The sequence below is a fragment of the Zonotrichia albicollis genome, chromosome 24, assembly GCF_047830755.1.
Source record: "Zonotrichia albicollis isolate bZonAlb1 chromosome 24, bZonAlb1.hap1, whole genome shotgun sequence".
Classification (NCBI taxonomy): domain Eukaryota; kingdom Metazoa; phylum Chordata; class Aves; order Passeriformes; family Passerellidae; genus Zonotrichia; species Zonotrichia albicollis.
This window is the reverse complement of record NC_133842.1, coordinates 1084618-1102572: the sequence shown is the minus strand read 5'-3', so window position 1 is coordinate 1102572 and position 17955 is coordinate 1084618. Positions and strand designations below refer to the sequence as shown.

The following is a 17955-nucleotide window of genomic DNA, read 5'->3' as shown; positions in this document are numbered from 1 at the left end:
ACCCCAGATGACGAAAATGACCATGAACTGATCATTGGGTGACCCAGATGACCCAAATGACCACCACCAGACCCAAGTGATCCAACTGACCACAACCAACCCCAGATGACCAAGGTGACTTGGATGACCACAATGACCAAGATGACCATGGTGCCCACCATGACCCACCTCCGATGGCCAGGTATCTGAAGAAGAGCCACCCGGAGATGAGCGGCTCCTTGGGGCTGCGGGGGGGTTTGTCCATGATGTCCATGGGCCCACCTGACCATGAACTGACCCCGACCTGACCAAGGTGACCCAGATGACCAAGGTGACCATGAAGTGACCCAGATGACCTAAGTGACCATGAACTGACCCCTACCTGACCAAGGTGACCCAACTGACCACGAGCCAACCCCAGGTGACTCAGGTGACCCAAATGACCATGAACTGACCCAAATGATCCAGATGACCATGAACTGACCACTACCTGACCAAGGTGACCCAACTGACCATGACCAACCCTAAATGACCAAGGTGACCCAGCTGACCATGAGCCAACTGCAGGTGACCCAGATGACCAAGGTGACCATGAAGTGACCCAGATGACCTAAGTGACCATGTACTGACCCCTACCTGACCAAGGTGACCCAACTGACTATGAAGTGACCCAAACAACCCAACTGACCATGAACTGACCCTGACCAACCCCAGGTGACCAAAGTGACCCAACTGACCACGAACTGACCACTACCTGACCTACATGACCCAACTGACCATGACCAACCCCAAATGACCAAGGTGACCCAGATGACCACCACCAGACCCAAGCGATCCAACTGACCATGACCAACCCCAGAACACCAAGATGCCCAAGTTGACCACCAGATGACCACGAGATGACCCCAATGACCCACCTCCGATGGCCAGGTATCTGAAGAAGAGCCACCCGGAGATGAGCGGCTCCTTGGGGCTGCGGGGCGGTTTGTCCATGATGTCCATGGGCCCACCTGACCATGAACTGACCCCGACCTGACCAAGGTGACCCAGATGACCATGACCACCACCATGACCCACCTCCAATGGCCAGGTATCTGAAGAAGAGCCATCCGGAGATGAGCGGCTCCTTGGGGCTCCGGGGGGTTTGTCCATGATGTCCATGGGCCCACCTGACCCAACTGACCCAACTGACCACAAGCTGACCACAGTGACCACCACCATGACCCACCTCCGATGGCCAGGTATCTGAAGAAGAGCCACCCGGAGATGAGCGGCTCCTTGGGGCTCCGGGGCGGTTTGTCCATGATGTCCATGGGCCCATCTGACCCAACTGACCACGAACTGACCCAAACAACCCAACTGACCATGAACTGACCACTACCTGACCAAGGTGACCCAATTGACCATGAGCCAACCCCAGGTGACCCAGATGACCCTGATGACCATGAGCCGACTCCAGATGACCAAGGTGACCCAGATGACCAAGATGACCATGAACTGACCCCTACCTGATCTAGATGACCCAGCTGACCATGAACCAACCCCAGATGACCAACATGACCATAAACTGACCCTGACCAACCCCAGATGATCAAGATGACCAAGATGACCATGAACAACCATCACCTGCCCCAAGCCATCCAACTGACCATGACCCAACCTCAGAAGACCAAGATGACTTGGATGACCAAGATGCCCACCAGATGACCACGAGATGACCATGATGCCCACCATGACCCACCTCCGATGGCCAGGTACCGGAAGAAGAGCCACCTGGAGATGAGCGGCTCCTTGGGGCTGCGGGGCGGTTTGTCCATGATGTCCATGGGCCCACCTGACCCACCTGAGCCAACTGACCCAACTGACCACAAACTGGCCCAAATGACCCAACTGACCATGAACTGACCACTACCTGACCAAGGTGACCCAACTGACCATGACCAACCCCAGATAACCAAGATGACCATGACCAGTCCAGATGACTCAGGTGACTCAGGTGACCCAACTGACCACGAACTGACCCCTACCTGACCCAGATGACCCAACTGACCAAGGTGACCATGAACAACCATCACCTATAGCATGAAACCCAACTGACCACAACCAACCCCAGAAGACCAAGATGACTTGGATGACCACAATGACCATGACCACCACCATGACCCACCTCCGATGGCCAGGTATCTGAAGAAGAGCCACCCGGAGATGAGCGGCTCCTTGGGGCTGCGGGGCGGTTTGTCCATGATGTCCAGGTCCGGCGGGTTGAAGCCCAGCGCCGTGGCCGGCAGCCCGTCCGTCACCAGGTTCACCCAGAGCAGCTGCACCGGGATCAGCGCCTCGGGCAGGCCCAGCGCCGCCGTCAGGAAGATACTGGGAGGGGTTAATGGGACTGGTTTGTACTGGGATATACTGGGAGGGGATGGGAGGGGTTAATGGGACTGGGAGGGACTGGGATGGGATTGGGAGGGGTTAACGGGGGACTGGGATGGACTGGTTTGTACTGGGATATACTGGGAGGGGATTGGAACAAACTGGGGTGGACTGGGAGGGACTGGGAGGGGTTAATGGGGATTGGGAGGGGTTAATGGGACTGGTTTGTACTGGTTTGTACTGGTTTGTACTGGTTTGTACTGGCAGCAGCTGCACCGGGATCAGCGCCTCGGGCAGGCCCAGCGCCGCCGTCAGGAAGATACTGGGGGGGTTAATGGGACTGGTTTGTACTGGGAGGGACTGGGAGGGACTGGTTTGTACTGGGAGGGGTTAATGGGACTGGTTTGTACTGGGATGGACTGGGAGGGACTGGGATGGACTGGGAGGGTTAATGGGGACTGGGAGGGGTTAATGGAGCTGGGAGGGGTTAATGGGACTGGTTTGTACTGGGATATACTGGGATGGGTTAATGGGGCACTGGGATGGACTGGGATATACTGGGATGGACTGGGATCAACTGGGATGGGATTGGGAGGGGTTAATCGGGGACTGGTTTGTACTGGGACAAACTGGGAGGGGTTAAAAGGGGACTGGGATGGACTGGGATGGACTGGGAGGGACTGGGAGGGGTTAATGGGGCACTGGGATGGACTGGGATCAACTGGGATGGGATTGGGAGGGGTTAAAATGGGATTGGAATGGACTGGGTTATACTGGGGTGGACTGAGAGGGGATGGGAGGGGTTAATGGGACTGGTTTGTACTGGGAGGGGTTAATGGGAGGGACTGGTTTGTACTGGGACAAACTGGGAGGGACTGGGAGCAGGTTAGGATGGACTGGGAGGGGTTAATGGGACTGGTTTGTACTGGTCTGTACTGGTCTGTACTGGTTTGTACTGGGAGCAGCTGCACCGGGATCAGCGCCTCGGGCAGGCCCAGCGCCGCCGTCAGGAAGATACTGGGAGGGTTAATGGGACTGGTTTGTACTGAGACAAACTGGGAGCAGGTTAGGATGGACTGGGAGGGGTTAACAGGGACTGGTTTGTACTGGGAGGGACTGGGAGGGGATTGGGAGGGGTTAATGGGACTGGTTTGTACTGGGATATACTGGGAGGGGACTGGGACAAACTGGGAGGGACTGGGATGGACTGGGATGGAACTGGGAGGGACTGGGATGGACTGGGAGGGGTTAATGGGGGACTGGTTTGTACTGGGAGGGGATTGGAACCAACTGGTTTGTACTGGGAGGGACTGGGATGGACCAGGACAAACTGGGATTAACTGGGATGGAACTGGGTCAAACTGGGATGGACCAGGACGGACCAGGAGGAACTGGGAGGGACTGGGATGGACCAGGATGGACCAGCACAAACTGGGAGGAACTGGGACAAACTGGGATGGACCAGGATGGAGCAGAAGGAACTGGGATGGACCAGGAGAAACTGGGATTAACTGGGATGGACTGGGACAAACTGGGATGGACCAGGATGGACCAGGATGGACCAGGATGGACCAGGACGGAGCAGAAGGAACTGGGATGGAACTGGGATGGACCAGGACAAACTGGGATAAACTGGGACAAACTGGGATGGACTGGGATGGAGCAGCACAAACTGGGATGAACTGGGACAAACTGGGACAAACTGGGATGAACTGGGACAGCTGAGGCCAAACTGGGCCAAACTGCTCCATCCAAACCGGGCTCCAACCCCTCAGAGCCTCCAACATCTCCAAGCTCTGCTCCAAACTGGCCGGGACCTCTCCAAACTGGGTCCAAACCGGGTCCAAACTGGGTCCAAACTGGTCCAAACTGGGTCCAAACTGGTCCAAACTGGTCCAAACTGGTCGGAACCGGGCGCTCACCAGACGACCTCGCCCACGTTGGAGGAGATGAGGTAGCGGATGAACTGCTTCATGTTGTTGTAGATGGCCCTGCCCTCCTCCACGGCCGCCACGATGGTGGAGAAGTTGTCGTCGGCCAGGACCATCTCCGAGGCCGTCTTGGCCACGGCCGTGCCCGAGCCCATGGCGATGCCGATCTCGGCCTTCTTCAGCGCCGGCGCGTCGTTCACGCCATCGCCGGTCTATGGGGGATGGGGGGAGGTGGTGGGTGAGACGTGGGGTGGGGTTGGGGGGGTGGTGGGACTCCATAACTACGTCGGGAGTTGGAGGTGGAAGCTCGGAACTATGTCAGAAGGTGGTGGGACTCCATAACTACGTCAAAAGGTGGTGTTGGAACCTCAGAACTACGTCAAAACATGGTGGGACTCCATAACTATGTCAGAAGTTGGTGCTGGAACCTCAAAAGTAGGTGGAATTGGTGGTGGGACCCCATAACTACGTCAAAAGGTGGTGTTAGAACCCTAAAACTAGAAGGAATTGGTGGTGGGACTCCATAACTACGTCAAAAGTTGGTGCTGGAACCTCAAAAGTAGGTGGAATTGGTGGTGGGACTCCATAACTACGTCAGAAGTTGGAGGTGGAACCTCAAAACTACATCAAAAGTAGGTGGGACTCCATAACTATGTCAAAAGTTCATGGTGGGACTCCATAACTACGTCAGAGGTTGGTGTTGGAACCCTAAAACTGGATGGAATTGGTGGTGGGACTCCATAACTACGTCAGGAGTTGGTTTTGGAACCTCAGAACTACGTCAAAACATGGTGGGACTCCATAACTACGTCAGGAGTTGGAGGTGGAACCTCGGAACTGCGTCAAAAGGTGGTGGGACTCCATAACTACGTCTGGAGTTGGAGGTGGAACCTCGGAACTACGTGAAAAGGTGGTGGGACTCCATAACTACGTCAAAAGTTGGTGCTGGAACCCTAAAATTGGATGGAATTGGTGGTGGGATGCCATAACTATGTCAGAAGTTCATGGTGGGACTCCATAACTACGTCAAAAGTTGGTGTTGGAACCTCAGAACTACGTCAAAAGGTGGTGGGACTCCATAACTACGTCAGGAGTTGGAGGTGGAACCTCGGAACTACGTCAAAAGGTGGTGGGACTCCATAACTACGTCAAAAGGTGGTGCTGGAACCCTCAAACTGGATGGAATTGGTGATGGGACTCCATAACTACGTCAGAAGTTCATGGTGGGACTCCATAAATATGTCAAAAGTTGGTGCTGGAAGCCTCAAAGTGGATGGAATTGGTGGTGGGACTCCATAACTACGTCAGGAGTTGGAGGTGGAACCTCGGAACTGCGTCAAAAGGTGGTGGGACTCCATAACTACATCAAAAGTTCATGGTGGGACTCCATAACTACGTCAGAAGTTGGAGGTGGAACCTTAGAACTACGTCAAAAGGTGGTGGGACTCCATAACTACGTCAGGAGTTGGTGTTGGAACCCTAAAACTGGATGGAATTGGTGGTGGGACTCCATAACTACGTCAGGAGTTGGAGGTGGAACCTCAGAACTACGTCAAAAGGTGGTGGGACTCCATAACTACCTCAGAAGTTGGTGGTGGAACCTCAGAACTACGTCAAAAGGTGGTGGGACTCCATAACTACGTCAAAAGTTGGTGTTAGAATCTCAAAACTTCTTCAAAAGGTGGTGGGACTCCATAACTATGTCAAAAGTTGGAGGTGGAACCTCAGAACTACGTCAAAAGGTGGTGGGACTCCATAAATATGTCAAAAGTTCAAGGTGGGACTCCATAACTACGTCAGAAGTTGGAGGTGGAACCTCAGAACTACGTCAAAACCTGGTGGGACTCCATAACTACGTCAGGAATTGGTGTTGGAACCCTAAAACTGGATGGAATTGGTGGTGGGACTCCATAACTATGTCAAAAGTTGGTGGTGGGACTCCATAGCTATGTCAGAAGTTGGTGTTTGAACCTCAGAACTACGTCAAAAGGTGGTGGGACTCCATAACTATGTCAAAAGTTGGTGCTGGAACCTCAAAAGTAGGTGGAATTGGTGGTGGGACTCCATAACTACGTCAGAAGTTCGTGGTGGGACTCCATAACTACGTCAGGAGTTGGTGCTGGAACCTCAGAACTACGTCAAAAGGTGGTGGGACTCCATAACTACGTCAGAGGTTGGAGGTGGAATCTCAGAACTACGTCAAAAGGTGGTGGGACTCCATAAATATGTCAAAAGTTCATGGTGGGACTCCATAACTATGTCAGAAGTAGGTGGGACTCCATAACTACGTCAGAAGTTGGAGGTGGAACCTCAGAACTACGTCAAAAGGTGGTGGGACTCCATAACTACGTCAGAAGTTGGAGGTGGGACTCCATAACTACGTCAAAAGGTGGTGGGACTCCATAACTACGTCAGAAGTTGGAGGTGGGACTCCATAACTATGTGAAAAGTTGGTGGTGGAACCTCAGAACTACGTCAAAAAGTGGTGGGACTCCATAACTATGTCAAAGGTTCATGGTGGGACTCCATAACTACGTCAGGAGTTGGAGGTGGGACTCCATAACTATGTGAAAAGTTGGTGGTGGAACCTCAGAACTACGTCAAAAAGTGGTGGGACTCCATAACTATGTCAAAGGTTCATGGTGGGACTCCATAACTACGTCAAAAGTTGGTGCTGGAACCTCAAAACTACTTCAAAAGGTGGTGGGACTCCATAACTACATCAAAAGTTCATGGTGGGACTCCATAACTACGTCAGAAGTTGGTGCTGGAACCTCAGAACTACGTCAAAAGGTGGTGGGACTCCATAACTACGTCAGAAGTTCATGGTGGGACTCCATAACTACGTCAAAAGTTGGTGTTGGAACCTCAGAACTACGTCAAAAGGTGGTGGGACTCCATAACTACATCAAAAGTTCATGGTGGGACTCCATAACTACGTCAGGAGTTGGAGGTGGAACCTCGGAACTGCGTCAAAAGGTGGTGGGACTCCATAACTACATCAGAAGTTGGTGCTGGAACCCTAAAACTGGATGGAATTGGTGGTGGGACTCCATAACTACCTCAGAAGTTGGTGCTGGAACCCTAAAACTGGATGGAATTGGTGGTGGGACTCCATAACTACGTCAGAAGTTGGAGGTGGAACCTCGGAACTACGTCAAAAGGTGGTGGGACTCCATAACTACGTCAGGAGTTGGAGGTGGAACCTCAGAACTACGTCAAAAAGTGGTGGGACTCCATAACTACGTCTAGAGTTCATGGTGGGACTCCATAACTACGTCAAAAGTTGGAGGTGGAACCTCGGAACTACGTCAAAAGGTGGTGGGACTCCATAACTACATCAAAAGTTGGTGCTGGAACCTCAAAAGTAGGTGGAATTGGTGGTGGGACTCCATAACTACGTCAAAAGTTGGTGGTGGGACTCCATAACTATGTCAGGAGTTGGAGGTGGAACCTCGGAACTGCGTCAAAAGGTGGTGGGACTCCATAACTACGTCAGAAGTTGGTGCTGGAACCTCAAAACTACGTCAAAAGGTGGTGGGACTCCATAACTACGTCAGAAGTTGGAGGTGGAACCTCGGAACTGCGTCAAAAGGTGGTGGGACTCCATAACTACGTCAAAAGTTCATGGTGGGACTCCATAACTACGTCAGAGGTTGGAGGTGGAACCTCAGAACTACGTCAAAAGGTGGTGGGACTCCATAACTACGTAAGAAGTTGGTGCTGGAACCTCAAAAGTAGGTGGAATTGGTGGTGGGACTCCATAACTACGTCAGAAGTTGGTTTTGGAACCTCAGAACTGCGTCAAAAGGTGGTGGGACTCCATAACTACGTCAGAAGTTCATGGTGGGACTCCATAACTACGTCAAAAGTTGGTGCTGGAACCTCAGAACTACGTCAAAAGGTGGTGGGACTCCATAACTACGTCAGAAGTTGGAGGTGGAACCTCGGAACTGCGTCAAAAGGTGGTGGGACTCCATAAATACGTCAGAAGTTCATGGTGGGACTCCATAACTACGTCAGAAGTTGGTGTTTGAACCTCAGAACTACGTCAAAAGGTGGTGGGACTCCATAACTACGTCAGGAGTTGGAGGTGGAACCTCAGAACTACGTCAAAAGGTGGTGTTGGAACCCTCAAACTGGATGGAATTGGTGGTGGGACTCCATAACTACATCAGGAGTTGGAGGTGGAACCTCAGAACTACGTCAAAAGTAGGTGGGACTCCATAACTACGTCAGAAGTTGGTGTTGGAATCCTAAAACTGGATGGAATTGGTGGTGGGACTCCATAACTACGTCAGAAGTTCATGGTGGGACTCCATAACTACGTCAGAAGTTGGTGCTGGAACCTGCTTCAATCAACCACAGTTGACCACTCAACACTCATAAACCCATGGTGGACCTCCATAACCACGTCCATCAAGAACTTTTGATCTTAAATCTCTGGTAGACCTCCATAACCACCTCAAAACCCACTCAAACCATCTCAAAACCATGGTGGACCTCCATAACCACCTCCCAACTCACTCAAAGCTCCACAAACCTTCCTCAAACCTTCTCAAACCTATGGTAGACCTCCATAACTACCTCAAAACCCACTCAAACTTCCACAAATACCCCTCAAACCATCTCAGATCCATGGTGGACCTCCATAACCATCTCCCAACCCACTCAGAACTCCACAAACCTCCTTCAAACCTTCTGAAACCCATGGTGGACCTCCATAACCATCTCAAAACCCCCTCAAACCAGTTCAAACCTCCATGAAACCTATTCAAACCCCTGGTAGACCTCCATAACCACGTCCCCCACTCCTCACCATGGCGGTGATCTCGTCGAAGGACTGCAGGAACTCCACGATCTTGGACTTGTGGGTGGGCTCGACGCGGGCGAAGCAGCAGGCGCGCCGGCAGGCCCCTCCAAACCCCCACCAGCCCATGGTGGACCTCCATAACCACCTCAAAACCCACTCAAACCCACTCAAATCCCTATGAAACCTCCTCAGATCCATGGTGGACCTCCATAAGCATGTCTACCAAGTACCTATCCACCCCAAACCTACTCAGAGACATGGTGGACCTCCATAACCACCTCAAAACCCACTGAAAACTCCACAAACCTTTCTCAAACCTTCTGAAACCTATGGTGGACCTCCATAACCACGTCCATCAAGAACTTTCGATCTTAAATCTCTGGTAGACCTCCATAACCACCTCAAAACCCACTCAAACCATCTCAAAACCATGGTGGACCTCCATAACCACCTCAAAACCCACTCAAAGCTCCACAAACCTTCCTCAAACCTTCTCAAACCTATGGTAGACCTCCATAACTACCTCAAAACCCCCTCAAACCCACTCAAATCCCTATGAAACCTCCTCAGATCTATGGTGGACCTCCATAACCACGTCCATCAAGAACTTTCATCCATAAATCTCTATTAATCCATGGTAGACCTCCATAACCACCTCAAAACCCACTCAAACCATCTCAAAACCATGGTGGACCTCCATAACCACCTCAAAACCCACTCAAACCATCTCAAAACCATGGTAGACCTCCATAACTACCTCAAACCTCACTCAAAACTCCACAAACCTTCCTCAAACCTTCTCAAACCTATGGTAGACCTCCATAACTACCTCAAAACCCACTCAAACTTCCACAAATACCCCTCAAACCTTCTCAAACCCATGGTGGACCTCCATAACCATCTCAAAACCCACTCAAACTTCCACAAATACCCCTCAAACCATCTCAGATCCATGGTAGACCTCCATAATTACGTCCCCCACCCCTTTTTTCTCCTCACCATGGCGGTGATCTCGTCGAAGGACTGCAGGAACTCCACGATCTTGGACTTGTGGGTGGGCTCGACGCGGGCGAAGCAGCAGGCGCGCCGGCAGGCCTCGCGCTGCTCGGACAGGGGCAGGTCGTCGAACTCGCGGCCGGTGTAGGCGCGTCCCTGGACCTCCTCGTCCTCGGAGAAGATGCCGATGCGGCGGCAGATGGCGATGGCCGTGCCCTTGTTGTCCCCCGTGATCATGATGACGCGGATGCCGGCGTCGCGGCACAGCCGGATGGAGCCCATGACCTCCTTGCGCGGAGGGTCCAGCATGCCCACGCAGCCCACGAAGGTCAGGTCCGTCTGGTGGGGTGGGGTGGGACATCAGGAGATGGTGGTGGTGGTGGTGGGAGCGTTGGAAATGGGGGTTTGGAGAAGGTGGTGGAACGGGGATCTCCAAAAATGGAGGTTTGGGGAAGGTGGGACCACCAGAAATGGGGTTGAAGAACCAGGAACCTCCAAAAATGGAGTTTTGGAGATCATGGAGAAGAAGGAACCACCAAAAATGGGGTTTGGAGGAGAAGGAAACTTCAGAAATGGAGGTTTGGAGGTGGTGGGTCCATCAAAAATGGGGTTTGGAGATGGTGGTCGAGAAGGAAGGACCAGGAATGGGGGTTTGGAGGAGAAGGAAACTTCAAAAATGGGGTTTTGGAGATCATGGAGAAGAAGGAACCATCAAAAATGGGGTTTGGAGGTGGTGGGACCACCAAAAATGGGGTTTGGAGATGGTGGTGGAGAAGGAAGGACCAGGTATGGGGGTTTGGAGGAGAAGGAAACTTCAAAAACGGGGTTTGGAGGTGGTGATGGACCAGGAACCCAAGAAAAAGAAGTTTTGGAGGTCACCAAGGACCAGGAACCTCCAAAAATGGGGTTTGGAGGTGGTGGAGGTGGTGGGAGGTCAGGAGATGGTGGTGGTGGAGAAGGAAGGACCAGGAATGGGGATTTGGAGGTGGTGGGACCACCAAAAATGGAGGTTTGGAGGACCAGGAACCTCCAAAAATGAGGTTTGGAGGTGGTGGGACTACCAAAAATGGGGTTTGGAGGTGGTGGTGGACCAGGAACCTCCAAAAATGGGGTTTGGAGGTGGTGGAGGACCAGGAACCTCCAAAAATGGGGTTTGGAGGTGGTGGGACCACCAAAAATGGAGTTTTGGAGATCATGAAGAAGAAGGAACCATCAGAAATGGAGGTTTGGAGGTGGTGGGACCACCAGAAATGGAGTTTGGAGGTCATGGTAGAACAGGAACTCCCTTCAAAGGTCCCAAACGCCCCAAAATGAGGTCCCACCACCCAAACTGAGGTCCCACCACCCAAAATGAGGTCCCACCACTCAAATCGAGGTTCTACCACCCATTATGAGGTTCCACCACCCATAACGATGTCCCACCACCCAAACATGAAGTTCCACCACCCATAATGAGGTCCCACCACCCATAACAAGGTCCCACCACCCATAACAATGTCCCACCACCCAAAAATGAAGTTCCACCACCCATAACGAGCTCCTATCATCCCATAACCAGGTCCCACCACCCATAACGATGTCCCACCACCCATAACCTGGTCCCACCAGCCATCATGAGGTCCCACCACCCAAACCCCGCTCCAGACCCAGTCCCACCACCCCAAACCTTCTCCAACCCATCTCCAACCTTCTCCAAACCTTCTCCAAACTGTGTCCCACCACCCCAAACCTTCTCCAAACCTTCTCCAGACTGTGTCCCACCACCCCAACCCATCTCCAAACCATCTCCAGCCCTGGTCCCACCACCCATAACCTGATCCTGCCACCCACAACGATGTCCCACCACCCATAACCTGGTCCCACCACCCCATAACGACGTCCCACCACCCAAAAATGAAGTTCCACCACCCAAACCAAAGTCCCACCACCCATAACGAGCTCCTATCATCCCATCACGAGGTCCCACCACCCCAAACCATCTCCAGCCCCGGTCCCACCACCCATAATGATGTCCCACCACCCATAACGAGCTCCTATCATCCCATAACGAGGTCCCACCACCCCAAACCATCTCCAGCCCTGGTCCCACCACCCATAACGAGCTCCTATCATCCCATAACCAGGTCCCACCACCCCAAGCCATCTCCAACCCCGGTCCCACCACCCAGAGGACCTCTCGGCGGCACCGACCTCGTACTCGGCGAACTTGGAGGAGTCCTCGAGGGCCATCTCCTCCTTCTTGGGCGGGGTGTCGCGGGTGGCCAGGGCCAGGCAGCGCAGGGTGTCCCTGCCCGTGCCCCACTCCTTGATCACCGCCTGGATCTTCTCCTTCACCGCCGGCGTCAGAGGAACCCGCGTGGTGCCCACGCGCACGTAGTTACAGCGGTCGATGACGCCCTCGGGGGCTCCCTGTGGTGGAGAAGGTTTGGAGAAGGTTGGAGAAGGTTGGGAGAAGGTTTGGGGTGGTGGGAACCAGGTTGGAGAAGGTTTGAGAAGGTTTGGGGTGGTGGGACCAAGGTTGGAGCAGGTTTAGGGTGGTGGGATGGAGTTACAGCGGTCGATGACGCCCTCGGGGGCTCCCTGGTGGGACATCGAGTGGTGGGAACCAGGTTGGAGAAGGTTTGAGAAGGTTTGGAGAAGGTTTGGGATGGTGGGACACAGTTTGGAGAGGGTTTGAGAAGGTTTGGTGAGGGTTGGAGAAGGTTTGGGGTGGTGGGAACCAGGTTGAAGAGGGTTTGAGAAGGTTTGGAGAAGGTTTGATGAGGGTTTGAGAAGGTTGAAGAAGGTTGGAGAAGGTTGCGAGAAGGTTTGGGGTGGTGGGACCCAGATTTGAGGTGGTGGGAACCAGGTTGGAGAAGGTTGGAGAAGGTTTGGAGAAGGTTTGGGGTGGTGGGACCAAGGTTTGGAGAAGGTTTGGGGTGGTGGGACACAGTTTGGAGAGGGTTTGAGAAGGTTTGGACAAGGTTTGGAGAAGGTTTGAGAAGGTTTGGAGAAGGTTTGGGGTGGTGGGAATGAGGTTTGAGAAGGTTGGAGAAGGTCGGAGAAGGTTTGGGGTGGTGGGACACGGTCATGGGGTGGTGGGATGGAGTTACAGCGGTCGATGACGCCCTCGGGGGCTCCCTGCGTGGTGGGACATCGAGGTTGGAGAAGGTTGGGAGAAGGTTTGGGGTGGTGGGACCAAGGTTGGAGAAGGTTTGGGGTGGTGGGACCAAGGTTGGAGAGGGTTGGAGAAGATTGGGAGAAGGTTGGAGAAGGTTTGGGGTGGTAGGAACCAGGTTGGAGAGGGTTTGAGAAGGTTGGAGAAGGTTTGGAGAAGGTTTGGGGTGGTGGGACCAAGGTTGGAGAAGGTTTGGAGAAGTTTGGAGAAGGTTTGGAGAGGGTTTGAGAAGGTTTGGGGTGGTGGGACCGAGGTTGGAGAAGGTGTGGGGTGGTGGGAACCAGGTTTGGAGAAGGTTAAGAGAAGGTTTGGAGAAGGTTTCATGTGGTGGGACCAAGGTTGGAGAAGGTTTGGGGTGGTAGGACCGAGGTTTGGAGAAGGTTTAGGGTGGTGGGAACCAGGTTGGAGAAGGTCGGAGAAGGTTTGGAGAAGGTTTGGGGTGGTGGGACCAAGGTTGGAGAGGGTTGGAGAAGGTTTGGAGAAGGTTGGAGAAGGTTGGAGAATGTTTGGAGAAGGTTTGATGAGGGTTTGAGAAGATTGGAGAAGGTTGGGAGAAGGTTGGAGAAGGTTTGGAGAGGGTTTGAGAAGGTTTGGGGTGGTGGGACACAGGTTGGAGAAGGTTGGAGAAGGTTTGGAGAAGGTTTGGGGTGGTGGGAGAAGGTTTGGGGTGGTGGGACCAAGGTTTGGAGATGGTTTGAGGTTTGGAGAAGGTCGGAGAAGGTTTGGACAAGGTTTGGGATGGTGGGAACCAGATTTGAGGTGGTGGGACCAAGGTTGGAGAAGGTTGAGAGAAGGTTGGAGATGGTTTCATGTGGTGGGACCGAGGTTGGAGAAGGTTTGGGGTGGTGGGAACCAGGTTGGAGAAGGTTTGAGAAGGTTTGAGAAGGTTCAGGGTGGTGGGACTGAGGATTGAGAAGGCTTTGAGAAGGTTGGAGAAGTTTTGGGGTGGTGGGACGAGGTCCTGTCCTGGTGGGACCCAGGTTGGAGAAGGTTGAAGAAGTTTTGGGGTGGTGGGACCAAATCTAGAGAAGGTTCCAGGTGGTGGGACCCAGGCTGGAGAAGGTCCCGGCCTGGTGGGACCAGGTGGGAGAAGGTCCCGGCCTGGTGGGACCCAGGCTGGAGAAGGTCAGAGAAGGTTTGGGGTGGTGGGACCAAATCTAGAGAAGGTTCCAGGTGGTGGGACCCAGGTTGGAGAAGGTCCCGGCCTGGTGGGACCCAGGTTGGAGAAGGTCCCGGCCTGGTGGGACCAGGCTGGAGAAGGTCCCGGCCTGGTGGGACCAGGTTGGAGAAGGTCCCGGCCTGGTGGGACCCAGGTTGGAGAAGGTCCCGGCCTGGTGGGACCCACCTTGACGAACATCTTGTTGCCCACGGCGGCGCGCGAGGCCTTGGCCGGGGAGCAGAAGACCGACATGGACTTCCTGTCCCTGGAGAACTCCAGCGTGAACTCCTTCTTCATCAGCTGCTTGATCACCTGGACACGGACACGAGGTGACCTCGGGTGGTGGGACCAGGAGGGGAGAAGGTGTGAGAAGGTTTGGGGTGGTGGGACTGAGGTCTGGAGAAGGTTGGGGAAGGTCTGGGATGGTGGGACCGAGGTTGGAGAAGGTTGGAGAAGGTCTGGGGTGGTGGGACCCAGGTTTGGAGAAGGTTGGAGAAGGTTTGGGGTGGTGGGATGGAGGTTTGAGAAGGTTCCTCAGGTGGCACCGAGGTTTGGAGAAGGTTCCTCAGGTTCTCCAGGAGGTGGGACAGGTGGGACAGGTGGGACGGGTTCTCCAGGTAGTGGGATGGGTTCTCCAGGAGGTTCTCCAGGCGGTGGGACAGGTGGGACAGGTGGGACAGGTTCTCCTGGAGGTGGGATGGGTTCTCCAGGAGTTTCTCCAGGCGGTGGGACAGGTGGGACAGGTGGGACAGGTTCTCCAGGAGGTGGGATGGGTTCTCCAGGAGGTGGGACAGGTGGGACGGGTTCTCCAGGAGGTGGGATGGGTTCTCCAGGAGTTCTCCAGGAGGTGGGACAGGTGGGACGGGTGGGATGGGTTCTCCAGGAGGTGGGATGGGTTCTCCAGGAGTTCTCCAGGAGGTGGGACAGGTGGGACAGGTGGAATGGGTTCTCCAGGTGGTGGGACAGGTTCTCCTGGAGGTGGGATGGGTTCTCCAGGAGTTCTCCAGGAGGTGGGACAGGTGGGACAGGTTCTCCAGGAGGTGGGACAGGTTCTCCAGGTGGTGGGACAGGTGGGACAGGTGGGACAGGTGGGACAGGTGGGATGGGTTCTGCAGGAGGTGGGATGGGTTCTCCAGGAGGTTCTCCAGGAGGTGGGACAGATGGGATGGGTTCTGCAGGAGGTGGGACAGGTGGTGGGACAGGTTCTCCAGGTGGTGGGACAGGTTCTCCTGGAGGTGGGACGGGTTCTCCAGGAGGTGGGACAGGTGGGACAGGTTCTCCTGGAGGTGGGATGGGTTCTCCAGGAGGTGGGATGGGTTCTCCAGGAGTTCTCCAGGAGGTCGGACAGGTGGCACAGGTGGGACAGGTGGTGGGACGGGTTCTCCAGGGGTTCCCCGCAGGTTCCCCGGGTCACTCACGGCGTTGCAGGCGTTGGCCCTCTCCACCTTGCTCAGGTTCCTCACGTCCGTGTTGAACACGTTCATCTTCTCCACCAGGCACGTCAGCGCCGTCTCGGTGGCCTCGCCCACCTTCTCATAGACGCCCTTGGCCTGGGTGGGACACCAGGAGAGGACAATGGGGACAATGGTGGGACCATGGGGACAATGGGGACAGGAGAGGACAATGGGGACAATGGTGGGACCATGGGGACCTGGTGGCCTCGCCCACCTTCTCATAGACACCCTTGGCCTGGGGACAGTGGGGACACCAGGAGAGGACAATGGGGACATTGGTGGGACAATGGGGACAATGGGGACCATGAGGTCCTGGTGGCCTCAGCCACCTTCTCATGGACACCCTTGGCCTGGGTGGGACAGGAAAGGACAATGGGGACATTGGTGGGACCATGAGGTCCTGGTGGCCTCAGGCACCTTCTCATGGACACCCTTGGCCTGAGGGGACACCAGGAGGTGACCAGGAGGTCCATGAGGTCCTGGTGGCCTCAGGCACCTTCTCATGGACACCCTTGGCCTGGAGACAATGGGGACAATGGTGGGACCATGGGGACAATGGGGACAGGAGAGGACAATGGGGACAATGGGGTCCTGGTGGCCTCAGGCACCTTCTCATGGACACCCTTGGCCTGGGGACCATGGGGACAATGGGGACACCAGGAGGTGACCATGCGGACCATGAGGTCCTGGTGGCCTCGCCCACCTTCTCATGGACACCCTTGGCCTGGGGACAGTGGGGACACCAGGAGGTGACCATGAGGTCCATGGGGACCTGGTGGCCTCAGCCACCTTCTCATGGACACCCTTGGCCTGGGGACAGGAGAGGACCATGGGGACAATGGTGGGACCATGAGGTCCTGGTGGCCTCAGGCACCTTCTCATGGACACCCTTGGCCTGGGGACAATGGGGACAATGGGGACAATGGGACAATGGTGGGACCATGAGGACCATGACATCCTGGTGGCCTCGCCCACCTTCTCATAGACGCCCTTGGCCTGGGGACAATGGGGACACCAGGAGGTGACCATGAGGTCCATGAGGTCCATGGGGACCTGGTGGACTCGCCCAGCTTCTCATGGACACCCTTGGCCTGGGTGGGACAGGAGAGGACAATGGGGACCATGGGGACATTGGTGGGACCATGAGGTCCTGGTGGCCTCAGCCACCTTCTCATGGACACCCTTAGCCTGAGGGGACAGTGGGGACACCAGGAGATGACCATGGTGGCCAGGAGGACAGGAGATGCCCATGGTGGGGTGGGACGGTGGCCATGAGAGGACCCAGATGACCATGGTGGGACAGGAGGACAGGAGATGCCCCAGATGACCATGGTGGCCCAGGAGAGGACCCAGATGCCCATGGTGGCCATGAGAGGACCCAGATGGCCACGGTGCCCAGGAGAGGACCCAGATGACCAAGGTGGCCAGGAGGACAGGAGATGCTCCAGATGCCCATGGTGGGGTGGGATGGGTGGGCAGCAGAGGACCCAGATGACCAAGGTGGCCAGGAGAGGACCCAGGTGACCATGGTGGCCATGAGAGGACCCAGGTGACCATGGTGGGATGGTGGCCAGCAGAGGACCTCCTCCCCATTGTGGTCACCTCGTTGTAGTCCAGCGAGGAGTCGTTGCAGAGCGCGCAGATGGTGGCCAACTCCACCAGGCCATCGAACTGACCAGCCTTGACCGGACGGTCCTGCTTCAGCCTGCGGACACCAGGGTGGACAGCGGGTCACCAGGTGGACATCAGGGATGGACATCAGGGATGGACAGTGGGGTCACCAGGGACACCAGGGATGGACATCAGGGTGGGGTGGACATCATGGACACCATGGACACCATGGACATTGGGGACATCAGGGACACCATGGACACCATGGACAGCGGGGTCACCAGGGACACCATGGACACCAGGGATGGACATCAGGGATGGACACCAGGGATGGACATCATGGACATCAGGGATGGACAGCGGGGTCACCAGGGGTGGACATCAGGGGTGGACATCAGGGATGGACATCATGGACATCAGAGACATCAGGGATGGACATCAGGGTGGGGTGGACATCAGGGACACCAGGGATGGACATCATGGAC

At 54.9% G+C, this 17955-nt stretch overlaps 1 protein-coding gene across 1 annotated transcript in view; it reads right to left on the bottom strand.

Moving 5' to 3' along the window:
• The window catches only part of ATP2A1 (ATPase sarcoplasmic/endoplasmic reticulum Ca2+ transporting 1), a 55141-nt gene that overhangs the window by 15614 nt on the left and 21572 nt on the right, over nt 1–17955 (bottom strand). The window contains exons 8-14 of the mRNA XM_074558193.1: nt 17462–17564; nt 15824–15955; nt 14592–14717; nt 12280–12498; nt 10093–10428; nt 4272–4492; nt 2147–2349 (exon numbers count right to left, since the gene is read on the bottom strand). Of these exons, the coding sequence (XP_074414294.1) occupies nt 2147–2349; nt 4272–4492; nt 10093–10428; nt 12280–12498; nt 14592–14717; nt 15824–15955; nt 17462–17564 (1340 nt within the window). The remainder of the gene's footprint in view (nt 1–2146; nt 2350–4271; nt 4493–10092; nt 10429–12279; nt 12499–14591; nt 14718–15823; nt 15956–17461; nt 17565–17955) is intronic.